Genomic DNA, 15552 nt, shown 5'->3' on the forward strand with positions numbered 1-15552 from the left:
GCTATCCGGTCCCTCTTATTCAAGATATTTTGACTAATTTGGCAGGACGCAAATATCTATGTTCTAGCGACGTTTTTGGAGCATTCTTTAATATTCCCCTCACTGAAGAATCTAAACCTATTACAGCTTTTTTGATTCCGGGCGTTGGGGCGTATCATTTTAATTTTTTGCCCCAGGGGGTCAAGACATCTACTAGTGGTATGAACAGATTAGTGAAACTCACCTTAGAAGGTCTTCCACAAGATAAAATATTTGCGTATGTTGACGATTATTTTTGGTCTAGTGATAGTTTTGATGAAATTCTGCAGTTAACTCGTATGTTGCTTCAAAGAATAAAAGAAATTGGTTTAAAGCTTTCCCCAGAAAAAACAAAATATTGGGATATTTTTCATTAGATGCTTTAGGTCACACCGTTAGTAAAGATAGTTTGTCTATTTCGAAACGAATAATTAACTCAATTTCCAACTATCAACGCCCCAAAACAAAGAAACAGGTCAAAAGTTTTTTAGGATTGGCTTCTTTTGTTCGTTCGTATTTACCTAATTTCAGTCAATTAGCAGAAGCGTTACTTTCTTTGTTGAAAAAGACGCTTCTTTTCGTTGGAAGGACGCACAGGAGACAGCATTCAACAATATTAAACAAGCCATCATTTCAGCACCATGTCTAATGAGGTACAAGCCTGATTATCCTCTGTATCTCTATTTCGATGCCAGCAAGGTCGCTCTTTCTGGTCTAATCAAACCACCTCAAAATTCATCTGACGATACAAATCTAGTTCTTATTAGTTATTGTAGTCGTGCAACGTCTCCTAGTGAGAGAAAATTACACACATATCAGCTTGAATTACTAGCATTGTTATACTCATTACGTTCATTCAGATATTTTCTTTTGGGACGTCATTTTTATTTGAAGACAGATTGTCATAGTTTAATTTATTTGAAGCAAACAAAGAATGTAAGTAAAATTTCCAGATGGTTAAGTGAAATCGAATTGTACAATTTTACTATTTCACATATCAGTGGCTCCAGTAACATAGAGGCAGACGCCATTTCACGTTTTTCTAACCCCCCTAGAAATTTGGAAGATGAAAAAAAGAATCAAGAAGATCCGAAAATTTTGTTTACTCAGACCTCAAATTCATTTTCAATTTTAAATGAGCCAAATCTGGCAACAGAACAGCGTAAAGATCCGTTTCTTAAAGATATTTTCTTGGTTGGAACAGAAAGAAGATAGAAATCCTAAAATAGAACGCCAAGCATTATATTTTACTATTAAAGATGGAATTTTGTATAGAAAACAGAAAACTTCTCAAGGTATAAAATTTTTGGTTGCAGTTCCTACTTCTTTGCGTTATAAAGTTTTTAATGCTTGTCATACGTCTGCATTGGGATCATCTCATTCTGGTTATTCTAAAACCTATGATATGTTAGTAAAAACAGTGTATTTTCCCAACATGAAGAAATATATATATCATAAGTGTAAAGAATGTACGATATGTCAAGTATCGAAATCGAAAATTGGTCCTCCGTATGGCACATTGCTTACTTATCCCTCCGTTCCCCCCTTCTATCGCATCCACATAGATGTAGCTGGGAATTATTCCCCCAATAATATGTTAAATCACAAATATTTGGTAGTTGTAGTAGACAGTTGTACTAGATACATAATTGCAGATTCCCTTCCTGATGTTACAGCAAGTACTTTGGCTTCATTTCTTTATCATAAAGTGATTTTAAAGTTTGGAATTTTCTATGAAATTGTCTTAGACAAAGGCAGTGCCTTCACTAGTGAACTATTTAAAGAATTATGCGCTATGATTGGTGCTAACATGCGTTTTGTAAATGTACATGGACATTACAGTAATGGTGTTTGTGAAGTTAGTATTAGGAACATAGAACAACGATTGAAATCAGCTTTATGTGACAAAGATTTAGGAGAATGGATTGACTTATTACAACCTACAGTTTTCTCGCTTAACGTCACCAAGAATTTATCGTCTCAAATTTCACCATTTGAATGTCTTTTTGGCTTCAAACCCAGGTTACTTCATCATGCAATTTTAAACACCCCGTGTCAATATGAAGATAATGCCATTCGTTTACAGCAATTACAAGAGATTAGAGATAAAGCGCAAGAAAATCTTTATAAACGTCATAAAACGGCGACAAAATTTTTTGACAAGAGACATACGAAACCTGCTTTTAAAGAAGGAGAAAAAGTTTGGATTTTAGATACCACAATAAAAAAAAGGTCACGCCAAAGCATTCAGCGGAAAGTTTATTGGTCCAGGCATAATTGAACGTGTGGAAAATCCAAATTCATATTTTGTTAAGTATAAAACCGCCCGAGGATCTTACAAGATAGATAGCATAGCAGTTCAGAGATTGAAGAAGTTTTATGAGAAGGAAAACCCGGAAGAGGAAAACCACCTTGAAGACTCTGACGAAGAGATGCCTATCAACGTCTGCACGGAAGACCATACGATGAAAAAGAAGAAGACGAGACGCGAAGACCAACAAGGACCACCAACTGAAGAGATTTTCAACCCCAAGAAACAATGTTTAGAAGAAGAAATTTTCATCCCTTCTCTTCATATTAAGGATATTGTGGTTGCCGAAAATCTACCAACGTGGGCAACTATAGGGAAGAATTCCACAGAAGAAAAACCGAAATTTGCCTGTAATACTGCCATCAATAAGAAGATTAGTATTTATAAAGGTAACATAGTGGACATAAAAGCAGATGCTTTAGTAAATCCGACGAATGAAACCTTAACTCCTTTAGGTGGTGCAGATAAAGCCATTCAAAACGCAGCTGGATCTGAATTTTTAGAAGAATGTTTGACCATATCATCATTGAAGCCAGGAGAAGCGAAGATTACCAATGGTTATCGTTTACCAGCTAATTATGTGATTATGACATGTGGACCACGGAATTCAGACAAGAAGATTTTACGAGAGACGTACAAAAATTGTTTTAAAGTAATGTTGGAGAATGATCTTTCTACAATAGTACTACCTAACATTTCAACTGGAGCATTTAAGTTTGCGAAGTTAGAAGCTGCCAAAATTGCCTTGGCTACAACAAGAATATTTTTAGAGGAACATCTTGATGACGTAGACCGTGTCGTATTTTGTGTTTATGATAGAGAGAATTGGGACATTTATCAGCGATTACTCCCCATATATTTTCCCATTGATGAAGAATCTGTTAGTCCGTCTATCCGCACGTAACTTGTATGTGGATTACTTTTCTTGAAGATTGGATTGTGGATAGGAACACCTTGCCGATGGATGATAAACTTTCTTTTAGCACTGGCCACGCTTAGAAGTTAGTTTTATCTTGGTTTTGAATAGTGCATCCAAATCTACCGGTAGAACACTTTGAAACTTGGAATACTTCGAATTTTGGAACACATTGGTATCTTCAAGAATTGTACCATTTATTTGATTGGACAACGTACCACTACAGAAGTTTCTTTTCTTTTATTTTATTTTTATTTATTTATTTATTTTTTTATTTTTTTTTGAAATGTGAGTATATGAAGAATGAAGAAAATCAACGACACGTATATGGATAGATATTTCGATGGATATATTAAGAAGATTGAAGTCAAGATTGCAAGAACAATGCTACATCCTTTCAGATGTCTAGGATTCGATGCCATGATTGATGTCCAGCATTCGATGCCCGAAGAGAACAAGATTAAGAAGAAAGAAGATGAAGATAAGAAGAATTTATATGTTAGTTAGGGTTGTAGGCTATATGAGGTGAATAGTTCTGTCGTGCTGATTTCATATAGTTTGATTACAGCCAGTATATGGGGCTATAACCATATTTTGGAATTCTTTTCCAGTCTACGGACGCTTTAAGCTTAAATAACTTAAAGCTCATTTTTCTCAAACTGAAATCAGTACCCTTCTTGTGTAGTCTAGCTTTACTATCTTTGTTTAGCTAGATAGTATTACACCGTTTTTTTTCTTCTCGCGTATTAGTCACGTTTGTTATTGAAGTTATTATTTTTTTTTTTGCATTAGAGGAACATACATACATATATATATATATTTATAAAGAGGTCTACATTAGATTATACCACACTCATGAAATATTTATTTATTTGATTATGATTTATTTTTATTATACGCATCTAAGTTTTGATAATTTGTGTTAGTGAAAATTAAATTTAGTATTATTCCTACCTTTCATTTCCCCTCCCTGAGCACTAACGAGATTCCACACTAACACCTTAAAACACATGTCACTCACAATGATATTATGCAAGAACTAATGTTTATTTTTCTTTTTCTTACTTTCCATCTTCCCAGAGACGCTGTTGTCATATCTTCAGGTTACCCAGTGAATTATATGAACTCTCTCAGAAACGCTCACTCAGCATTCTGCAGTCAAGGATTAATTCAAAATAAACAATATGTTGTACAAAGAACTCTTTTATCTCCAACAAACATTTTTTTCTGGAATTGATTTTTTTTTTTTTTTTTTTTTTTTTGTACTACGGAAAATTAAAATTTTCGTGTATTTTGGTTTCGAAGAGGGGGTGTGAAGTGACTGTGTATTAGAAGTAACTGTGAATTTAATTTGCTAATTTGTATTATTTTATTAAATTGCATTATCAACGACAGAATCATGAACTTTTGAAAATTCATCGGAAGGAAACTTTGATTAAGATTGTACATTCTCAGACGGCTTTTGTAAACGCATATTTGTTAATAAACACGACTAGTTTCCTCATTGCCTTTCCGCATACCTTCAAGAACAGCCTGATACTTCCCGATTCTTTGAACTCCAAAGTCATCATTCTTCAGCGACACAAAACCAAGGAGGACACAACAACAAGAGGTATTCGACACACGATTAGGATAGGTGCAGGATCGACGAGAGAAGCGGATCGCACCGATGGAGAATTACCAGCTCCATAGTCAAGAGTACCATTCTGTTGGTTTATCACCGCAGACTCATTAAGCTTCAGCAGACTAGTAGAATGAAGGTGTAGAAGGACAACATCGTAAAGACGCATTATCGACGCCCCTTGCAGATCAACAGGATAGAGATCCAGATGTTGACTGTCTCCAGCTATCCAGGCTCTTCAAGGGGAGAACATTCATCGTTCCAGATGACTAGGACGACGCCAGCTTCATTGGATCTATCAGGCTAGTGCTCATACTTTATCTTTTAATCATAACCTTTCTCTCTCTCTCTCACTTTTCCCCAACTAGTCATTTTGAAATTAGAAACATTTGAATTTTATTTAAATTCAATCATAATTTAGTTATTAAGTACCGTGTTGTGCATCAGTTCTATCCCCAATAGTTACTTTATTCTATGAGTATTTTTAGAGATTATTCTGAGCTACTACTGATGGCACAGCACCGGCACAATACTCACTGTTATTTTGTTTGTTATAGAAGCTAATGACGTAACAGTGGAATGGGACACCATTTGCAGAAACATGTACTCAAACCAGGAGAAAGCCTAATATGTCCTCTCGTATCACGAGACTCGATCACCAAAAACAGTCCAGAGACAATTCCAGACACATACCATAGACAGCCACCAGACGTTAAAAGCATCAAGATGTTATAGCCACATATATCGCCTCAGTCCGTATATGTGATCATGTATTTTAACTATTACGTATACTAGCAAATAATTACACTGAAACATACACCAATCTCAAACTCTAAACTATACTTGTTGAGAAATTACTTATTTTACATCACAGCTCAAAATCATACATTTATTATCATGGCGCTTATCTCAACTATTATAAAACATCTCCTTGACAACCGTTTTTTAATCACTATAGCAACGTACAAACAGAAATATATCTACCAATCTACAGATATTACCTACATTATTTCTTTCTTCTTCTTCTTCTTTTACAAAAATGCTCGAGCACTACTGCCCTGATTACGAAGGAAATATATAAAATTTAACCTTATCGTTGTAATATGCTATGCTAACTTTAAGGAAACAGGCAGCGTCAGTGATCTCCCTAGAACAGGCAGGCCTGAAGCTGGTGCGCAGACAATTCAGACAGTGAGAAACGGCTTCGTAAAAGTCTCAGGAAGTCAGTTCGCAGAGCCTCACGTGAGTTGTAGATTCCTAAGACATCAGTGCACCTCATCCTATATAAACATCTATTCCGTGCGTACGAAGTCCAGATCGTGCGGTCCTTACAACCAATGGATTACAGTGATCATTATAACTTTGCTGCTGCCATGCCGTCCGAGATTAAGGAAGATGTTCACTATCTGAAAAGTGTCTTTTTCTCAAATAAGGCCACATTTCATTTGAACGGCGTCGTCAAACGACACAATGATAGGATCTGGGGGTCCGAGAATTCCCACGCTGTGGTTGAGACCGTCAGAGACAGCCCTTATCTGAACATGTGGTGCGGTCTTATGCACAATAACATCATAGGACCTTTTTTCTTCATTGAAAAGACGATCACAGCCATTATCTATCTTGATATGTTGCAGTTATTTCTTGTGCCATAGATTCAGGACATTTTGGGCTTAATTTTCCAACAAGATGGTGCGCCACCTCATTGGAAGTTAGATGTCCGTGTCTATCGGATACAACATTTCCGGAAAGATGGATCGGGCGTGATGGTCTCATAAACTGGAATCTGCGATCACCGGACATAACACCACTACATTTCGTCCTATGGGGTTATGTCAAGGACCAGGTTTACCAAACATCAGTGAACGACATTACAGCGAAGAATTACTTAAGTCATAATATCCATCCCTCACATAATGTTGACTATCACATAGGTGAAACTGGAATATCGCCTGGATAACCTTCGAGCAATGAAAGAATCAAATGTAGACATTTATGAACTGTGTATAAAAAACTTGAAAATGTTACGTGCAATTCAAGATAAAAAAGTATTTATTTATGTCTCATATTTTACGCCTTATGAATGTCAGTAATCAGGAAAAGAATTCTGGGATACCCTGTACAATATTCTGTTCATGTTGCATTTCGTTCCGTATTTACACTTACTGCTATCATGGCCGGAATTTACTCTAGCTCTCATCTCCATTCGAACCTACACACAAGTAAACATACTGAAAGAAAGGAATTTATCTTGAAAACAAAGTGTTATGGTGAGATTTTAATGTTTCCATATGCTGAAACAAGACTTTTGGTTTGTTTTTATTATGTAAAAGTGTGGCTTCTTAAGAAAGTCACAGACCTCCTAGGAAACTTGCTTTCTACACCACTACTAACTATATATAGTTATTTGAGAAGTTAAACATCTTCTGATCCGCTCAATCTCCCGACATGAACGCTATTGACTATCTACGATTAGTTTTGGAACAGTGAGTCTGGGCAGACTTCTTCATGCATCATCATTGACAGAATTAAGTGATGTACTGCAGAATAATTATTCATTATTCCTTGAAAACGGTTTAGGGGGTTATGCCTCAATTTCTCAACGAATAAAAGCTTTACTACAGACAAAAATGATCCAATGCCTTGTAAAATAAGCTATTTAAATTTTGTTAAAGTATTCCATTCTTTTAATAATGTTCTGCATATTACCTAGGTATTATGAACTTATTGCAACATTCACTTTTCAAAATGGTAGCGTCGACCGTCACACAATTTTGTCACTTATTGATAGTACCACAGAAGGTCTCCAACGAGAAAAACGCTATCTTTGCCAACAAAGCGCCTCAGAGTATCGATAACTGAAATGTTACGGCCAACCAGCAGGGTGGTAACTTCGTTGAATAATTTCAGGTTTCTCGACAGCAACAACATGAAATGATAAAGCGTATTCCCTGACATTAACCATTTTCTCGGACGTAATTTCAAGAGGATGTTTGTGTGTCAATTACCATAGTAATGAGGCAGATGATCTTTTAAAACACTAGTCTGTTCTATGTTCAAGGAAATGACTTACGTTTCTTCTAAGCCTTTAGTGCTATATCTCTCCTGAACACGTTGAAATATTGATAGTTTTGAAATATTGAGTTTTTGTGACGCCACCGATCGTTTTCTATCAGTATTTCGATTAATTCTATCCGCAACTGCTTTCACAATTTCTAGTGTCCGCATACTTTGCTATCATTTGTCTCAATGAATTGCTGGAACATATCAATGAACATCCTATTAATTTTTCTGCTTTTAAGAGTTCGAAAAATATTTGCGGATGGTTTGTCAGTTTTGTGAAGCGATATTGCTGCAACACGTTAAAAGTTTTACAATTATTACCTTTCATTTCAGTAAGCTTACATACCCCTATCTTTCTTCTGTAGTTGTTCAAGTAAAATTACTCACAAATTCACAGAGTCAAATGAATTGTGATCATCAAAATATCGTAGTAATCTCTTGAGTCAAACATTGTTACGAGAATTCATGGTAATACTAGGTGTAGTTGCAAATTAAGTGTTCCTTGATATTCTGCATTTTCCTTGTTGTCGTCAAATTGCTATTATTACGTTTAAATACATGTTGTGATGTCCAACATCAAGAACATTATTTTTGTCAATGTTACTTTGCAATGAGAGCTAAATGTAATGTCTTCCCTCTGTACAGTATTACGGCATACTTTCTTACATGTATATTAAAACAAGTACTACAGGAATATTTTCCAGCAAAGCCTCTGAATGAAATTTATTGTGGTCTTCTAGACAAAGGCAGATTCTTTGCCCAGAGCTAAATGGGACCACTAGATACTAAAGCGCGATGAGACGGGCCAAATTCTTTCTCATGTGATTTAAAAGTTTGAGAAACAGGAAATTATGAATACTTGCAAGAAATTGTGGAACATAGTAAAGGTATAGACTGAGAATCGAAACTAATGATACCATGTATAAAAGAGTTACATGATAATGGCTATATCATCCAAATATTAATTACACATCAATTAGCATTACTTCGATATCAAGCTATCTGACATTTCACAGTCAAGACCAAGACTGAACAGAAACAGAACCGTGCATAATAGATGATTAATCGTAAACATCAACACTTGTTGGTCGTACGCGGTTATGCATCAACGTAAATGCTAAGCAATATACTGTAAACTAAATATGTTACCAGTATGCTGTACTAGAAACTTAAATCAGGAAATTAACTTTTTAAACAATGTTTAAGTATCTCAAAACAAGTCAACAGACAAATTTCAGGTGTTAAGTTGCATGAGAGCAATTTCAAGCTTCTAATGCTCCTTAGACATCACTAGAGCAAGTGACAAGTGCTAAAACTTATCTCTGATTACAAGTGTTACAATTACATCACCAACACCAAAAAATGCATGAGGTAATAAAGATAAAATGAATTCCAAAAGTCACTTCATTATTTTACGAACTAATTAATTTTAGTGTAACTTAGCATGCTTCATGCAAAAAAGTATAAGAAGATATGAGATTAATAAGCAAACACATGCTGATTAGTCATTTTACCGTCAGGTTGTTTAAGTCCAGGAGTCATAGATCTGAGGAAATCGTCGGGAGTCATGAAAACTTCATTCTCCCCATTTGGATGAACCACTTGCAAGGTGGCAAAGTATCGGAATACTTTGTCTGGAGTCGAATATTGACGTATCCTATTTTCGTACTCCATAATCTAAAAAAGTGTTAGTTGGGTTAGTAATACGAAAATGAAATTGATTATTTCAATGTTGTATACATCGTAATAAAAGCAAACATCGAAAACAAGCCATATTAGAGCTTATTACATTAGTATATATAGTACGGAGGAAATAGACGGATTTCAACTTCCTTTTTAATAACACATTATATCGACTCCGATATGTACTCCTAGTTGTGTATATATGAATTACAACTGAGTTTTATAGTGATTACCTGACGAGGTTTCAAATGACTCTCAATGATACATTAATCGTTGAACGTCCTCTCTGCTGTTATTTGGAATTCTGAATGTACATTTTGGATCAATACACATAATTCTTCTGTCTTCATTACGAATCGAATCATCGACCAAAGATGAAAGTGCAAACTATAGCAAAAACTACGGGAGCTCTTGAATAAAACGTACTGAACTTCGGTCTAGACGTCAAAAAATAGCAGCAATAAGAAATGTATGTGTTGACCACCCATTACTCACCTAACAAGTCACTAGGTCTGCCAGTCTTTCATGTTCTGGAGAATAACACTGTTAATTGAGCTATAATGATTCAACGGGAAAATGTAGAGTAAATACGAATATATATTTAGGTGTTGGTTTCTGAGAGTTTCACTAAATTTGACTCCATAATGAGTTATTTTATGCTATTTATACCATATAGTCTCCAATGTTTCGGAATGTACAGTACGAAATGCAGTACACGATTCTCATTCAAAATCGACGAACTCTACGTTTAATTAGCCTGATTGCAAAAGAATACAGTCCTTTAGAAGAATTATTTCAAATCTTTGCATGTGTTACTGATCTTGCAGTATATGATAAATCATTGATATCTAATTTCATCGCCATGGGTAATTTTCAGTCTAAAAACTGAATTTAATCTCTGCTTGTATCTCAAAAATAAACAAACCATTCTGATTAATCTTCAAACATTCAGCTTTATCCTTCTCTTTCGATTATACAGTAACCCTATCACCAATATCTCTTAACTGAATCTTTACAGTGCGCAGTCAATCTCCAGTCAGTTTGAAGTTTTGGAACATTCTGGTCTTATATCTCATTAGCGATTTTAATTATAAAATCTGGCCAATCCTTAATAGTGGCTCGTTGGCATCTTTCATATACTGGATGAACATAATTTTGCAGTGTTTAGTTGCTTTTTTCCATTGGATATCAGGATAAAAACTATATGGTCTACCTAGTCGCTCATCCACAAATTTCTATATTCAAGATCTTCCAACTTTAAAGCCCAACAGTTGAGACCAAATATCCACAGCTTTTGATTAACGGATACTGTAGTTCAAATAATGTAACGGTGGCATTACAAATACAGCTTCATTTCTTTCCTTTCAAGAGCAAAAGTTACCTATATTAGTAGTATTCAAACAAGGGTCCACTAGCATTTTATTATTAGAAACACTAGTAACGCTCCACTCAGATCTTTTTCAATACAGAGAAGAACAACATATTAAGGCCATTGGTTAACTTGAAGCTTATTAGTGACTCTTCACCAGAAAATAGAAAAATTGTTAATTATTAATAAAAGTAGCTTGCTCCACAAAGCACGTAATTAGCATCCTTTCCTTATCTAGCTTACCATCTGGTTGTTTCATTCCAGGAGTGATAGAACGCAGAAAATCGTCGGGTGTCATATACACTTCGCATGGTCCATGCTGAACACAAAGCTTTACAGTGGCAAAATACCGAAAAATTTTATCAGGTGTTGAATATGCACGTATCCTGTTTTCGTACTCAATGACCTGTAAATAATACCTTCATTCAATACTTCAATAAATGTTTATACCTTTTTCAAAAACATAAATTAACAAGGACTTTAACACCAAGAATAAAAATGCTTTTCTATAGACATCAGTAGCAACGGTAAATAAGAACTTTCATACGTTAAAACGTCCGAAAACACAAAATATGTGAATAATTTATCTCTTCCTCAGCGCATCTCAAGAAAACTAGTTACACAAAAGATATGATGTATGAAATTCTTTGCTTGTCCATTTTGTACAATAAAAGTGATGGGGTAAGTCTGTACTTCTATAGAAGATTTTCTTCTCTTCCTAGTTTATGGGTAATTAATACGCACTTCTATGTAAGATCAAAAAAAAAAAAAAAATCAATTCAATTGGAATAAATTTTTAACTGCAAAAGACAGCAAACTGATGAATTGTAATATACGTCGACAGAAATGTTTTAAACTTTAAACATTTATTTATTTTCTTTCTCTCTTTCTCTCTCTCTCTCTCTATCTATCTATCTATCTATCTATATATATATATATATATATATATATATATATATATATATATATACAAAGAACTATTTGCTGTGTAATAACATTTGTACATAAAAACGATCAATCAACTTATTACTGTACTGTAGAATTACCCTTCATCCGTTCCAGATGCACTAAGGAAGAATTAAGGGGTGCTTTGAAACCATTCGCAGGTACTGTGCGCTTTTGGGTATCAACGTACGAGAAGTCTTACTTACTATTAATAGATATGCATCCCACCGTATTAATTAGTAATTAAACATTAGCGTTTTTTTTTTTTTTTTTTGTTAACGTTTAAGATATTATTCAATTCACAACAATATATGTTTATTTATTTCTAATTAAACAATACAAACAACTTACAGAATGTAAATTTTGAATTTAAATATTTCTAGTTAAGTTAACAATGACTGGGATTTTTAAAATAATAAAAATGATTCAAGAAGAGAACGATGACAATAATATTATCAAAGTACTTTCAAATGCAGTTAAACTGTTGATACTAACTCCGCTTTCCCCGGAACGTCTTTTGCCTTCGAGATCTCCAAAGCCATGCTACTTTTCTCTCCAAGTTCTTATTTGCAATAGGACATTGCATTTGAGCTGCCGTGTTCTCCGCTGAGAACTGGAAAACCAGAATTGGTTTTCTTCCGGTTAACATAGTACTGTTCAATGAATTGCCTAACGCTTTGACTCCCAGAAGATTTGGGGCGCAGATGTATGCTATAATTCTCTAACTTTCTTTCCAAAATTTCAATGCTGTTAGAATACTAATCGTCGACAGGAATTTTAAAAGAAAGATCTCTTCTAATTCTTTACCGGAGGGTAACGTTCCCATAATGGCGGCTACGTTCCCTCGTTGAATGGCCATGCTAATACGTTGAATTAGAAAAGATTTAGCTCGAGTGTCTCCAGATTTAATGGATGTACGTTTGCCAATTTCATTAATGAATTTAGCGCCCTCTTGATTTCAGGATCCACTAGATTCAATTGTTATTGCAACAAACCAATACTTATCTAGGAGATTAATATATTTATTTCTTTTCTCTTTTGCTCTTCATGCGGCGATAAGGCCTGCTTTTGTCCATGAATATTGTAGATTGGAGGGAGCATAAGTGTCTGAGCAAGTGAAATCCCATATCAAAGTATTTCCTTGCTTCCAGGGCACTAAAGTCATACCATCCGGCCTTTTCCCGTATGAACGGCTGCAACCAATTGGTTCTCTCACTGCTGGCACTCCTGCGGATGTTAAGGCTCTCAAAATGATGTCATTCACATTCGAATGGCGTGAATATCTGCCGGCACTGCTTTTGCATGACATGCCGTGCAAACATCTTTTATCTACGACAGAGTTGCAACTTGGGCAATGGTGAGGCTCGCATATATTTGCTCCTAGTCGAAGGGCGACGGATACTGGGAAGCTTTCATTGTCTAGGTGTAGACCGAGAGAAGATAATGGTAGAGCTTGAAGCCATGCACCGTTTTCAGGGAACATGACAGCAAGTAACCTGGACTTATCTTCGATGTCATTAGGGTTCTGCAATAATGAAACCAAGCGGTAATTTATTATGAGCTCATTCCAGACCGACTGATTATTTCGACTTTCAGGAGCCGGAGGTTCTGACCCAACTAAATTTGACCATTTGGCTATGCAGTCCAGCACATCGGGGTCAGTGACTTCATCCTCTTTCCTCTGAAGGAGGGTTCCAATCAGTTGTCTTTAACTATAGAAAGAGACGGAATAGCCAAATACGTGGCGCGACGGATTCCAAGACCTCCATTTCTGACTGGTAATGATGCTTGCAGCCATGCTTCTTCACTGTACGGAACCAAAATCTGGATACTACGAAAAGGCGATGATTTTACGAAGTTCCCAAAATGTAGGCATTAAAAAATTAGGTGGACAGGTAAGGCTGAGTTATGTTCTGGAAAAGAGAAGTATGTGAAAGATCGAGAAAGGTCATTAGGCAACATGCTTGTTCATTTATCTTAGAGATGTGATAAAAATGAACACGCTTCAATATCAGCAAAGCTTATTTTTGACTATTTAGCTTATTTCGCTCTATATTCCATACATCACTGCCTAAATATTGCATTTTCTTCAAAATCAGGACTTCAATGGAATAACTATGTAAGTATCTTGTTTTACGCGTAAAGGTTTCTGCTGGTTCCAAGGATTTTGAAAATAATGTAAACTAATTTATATATAATTATACAGACAATTGGATAGGTGCTCAAAGGTAAAAAAAAAATGTATAAAATGAATCTAATCTCCATATTCTTGCGTGTTTTAAATGTCCCGATTACTTCTGTGGAAATAAAAATCTCATTTTGGATTTTAAAACAAATATGTTGGACTAGAAAAGACCAAATTTAGCATATCAACTCATACCTTAAAGAAATACTTTATCATCATATGGAATCCCAATTAATGATTCCCTATGACGGACCGCCAAAATGTATAAATTAAAATATATATATTTAATAATTGATCCAATAATTTCTTTCGGATTTGTCCATTAATTTATTTCTTTGGACTGTGTGTAAACTGCTATGAAACTTCGGAATGCTATTTGTACTGAAAAATTTTGGATTTCTATAAGAAGCGATAATGTGAATGTTTTTATTTATTTATTTATTTATTAGATATACATGTAAAGAATTTCATTCTCTTTCCTTGCAAGAATATGATTTCTACAAACTATGGTCAGGTATGTTTCTAGATTATCTAAACACTATAAAGAAGTTAATTTCTCAATTTTTATATTCTATTGAATATTTATCTTCATTACCTCGAGTTAAATTTTAATGTATACTTTAGGCCTACTAATTGTATTATAAATGCCTATTTTCCATGTTTTTAGTGTCCAAATATCATTCCTAGATATTTTTTGTTTCGTTTAAATTTAGCGTTCCTTTTAGCAGTGAGGCTACATAAGACGTGGACCTATAGCTTAACGTGGGATCCGAACCACATGAGCTCTCGTCGAAGATTGAACCCGAGCTTATCGCACCGAAGGCGCATCGCTAACCATTAGGGAGGTCTTCTCTGATTATTAATTTAAAAATTCTATATTTTTGGTTGGGTTCTCTCGAAGAAAAAGATGGAATTAGAAAGCAGATATAAGAATTGAAGAAAGAAATCAGTAGGGTGTTAATTGCATTTTTTTAAAAATATGTATCGAATGTGCTATCATTTAAACTAGTAATTGCTGCGCCCAAGCCTCCTGTCCGTTGTATAATATAGGATAAAACCGTGCTTAATTAAAAGCTCTAATTGTTTCTTTCTTTTTTCTTTTTTCTTTTTTTTTAAATTCGTCCACCAACCAAAACGCGTTACACTAACATTAATACTCAAACCTAAATATGGTTACGACCCTTGTCCTAATAATAAAAAGCAGAGCATTTTCATATTCACGTTCATCACTATGCACTTTGAAATAATTCAATACAGTTTTAATTAAACCACCACAATAGTTGTAAATCTGCAAATTGCCTGCATGCTACCGACATCTACAGAGCTGTCGAGGTAAATCCGGAATATGTTTCAAGGCCGTCCTCTAACGGGTATAACGTGTGACCTTGAGGATTCCAGTTTTCTAGTGTGGTGCCTGCCCTTAGGAGTCAGTGAGGTACAAGCA

The 15552-nt window shown here is 35.0% G+C and overlaps 1 protein-coding gene across 4 annotated transcripts in view; it reads right to left on the minus strand.

Annotated features, from left to right (window-relative positions):
* Positions 1-15552, minus strand: part of MICU1 (Mitochondrial calcium uptake 1) — a 416685-nt gene that overhangs the window by 356853 nt on the left and 44280 nt on the right. For 3 of the 4 annotated variants that reach the window (XM_081728782.1, XM_081728780.1, XM_081728783.1), the window contains exon 4: positions 11222-11384. In XM_081728782.1, the coding sequence (XP_081584908.1) occupies positions 11222-11384 (163 nt within the window). Of the gene's footprint in view, positions 1-9440; positions 9604-11221; positions 11385-15552 lie in introns of all 4 variants that reach the window. The other variant, XM_081728781.1, reaches the window with a different exon arrangement.

This window comes from Thermobia domestica, chromosome 10 (assembly GCF_964235325.1).
Source record: "Thermobia domestica chromosome 10, izTheDome1.hap1.1, whole genome shotgun sequence".
NCBI classification, from domain to species: Eukaryota; Metazoa; Arthropoda; class Insecta; order Zygentoma; family Lepismatidae; genus Thermobia; species Thermobia domestica.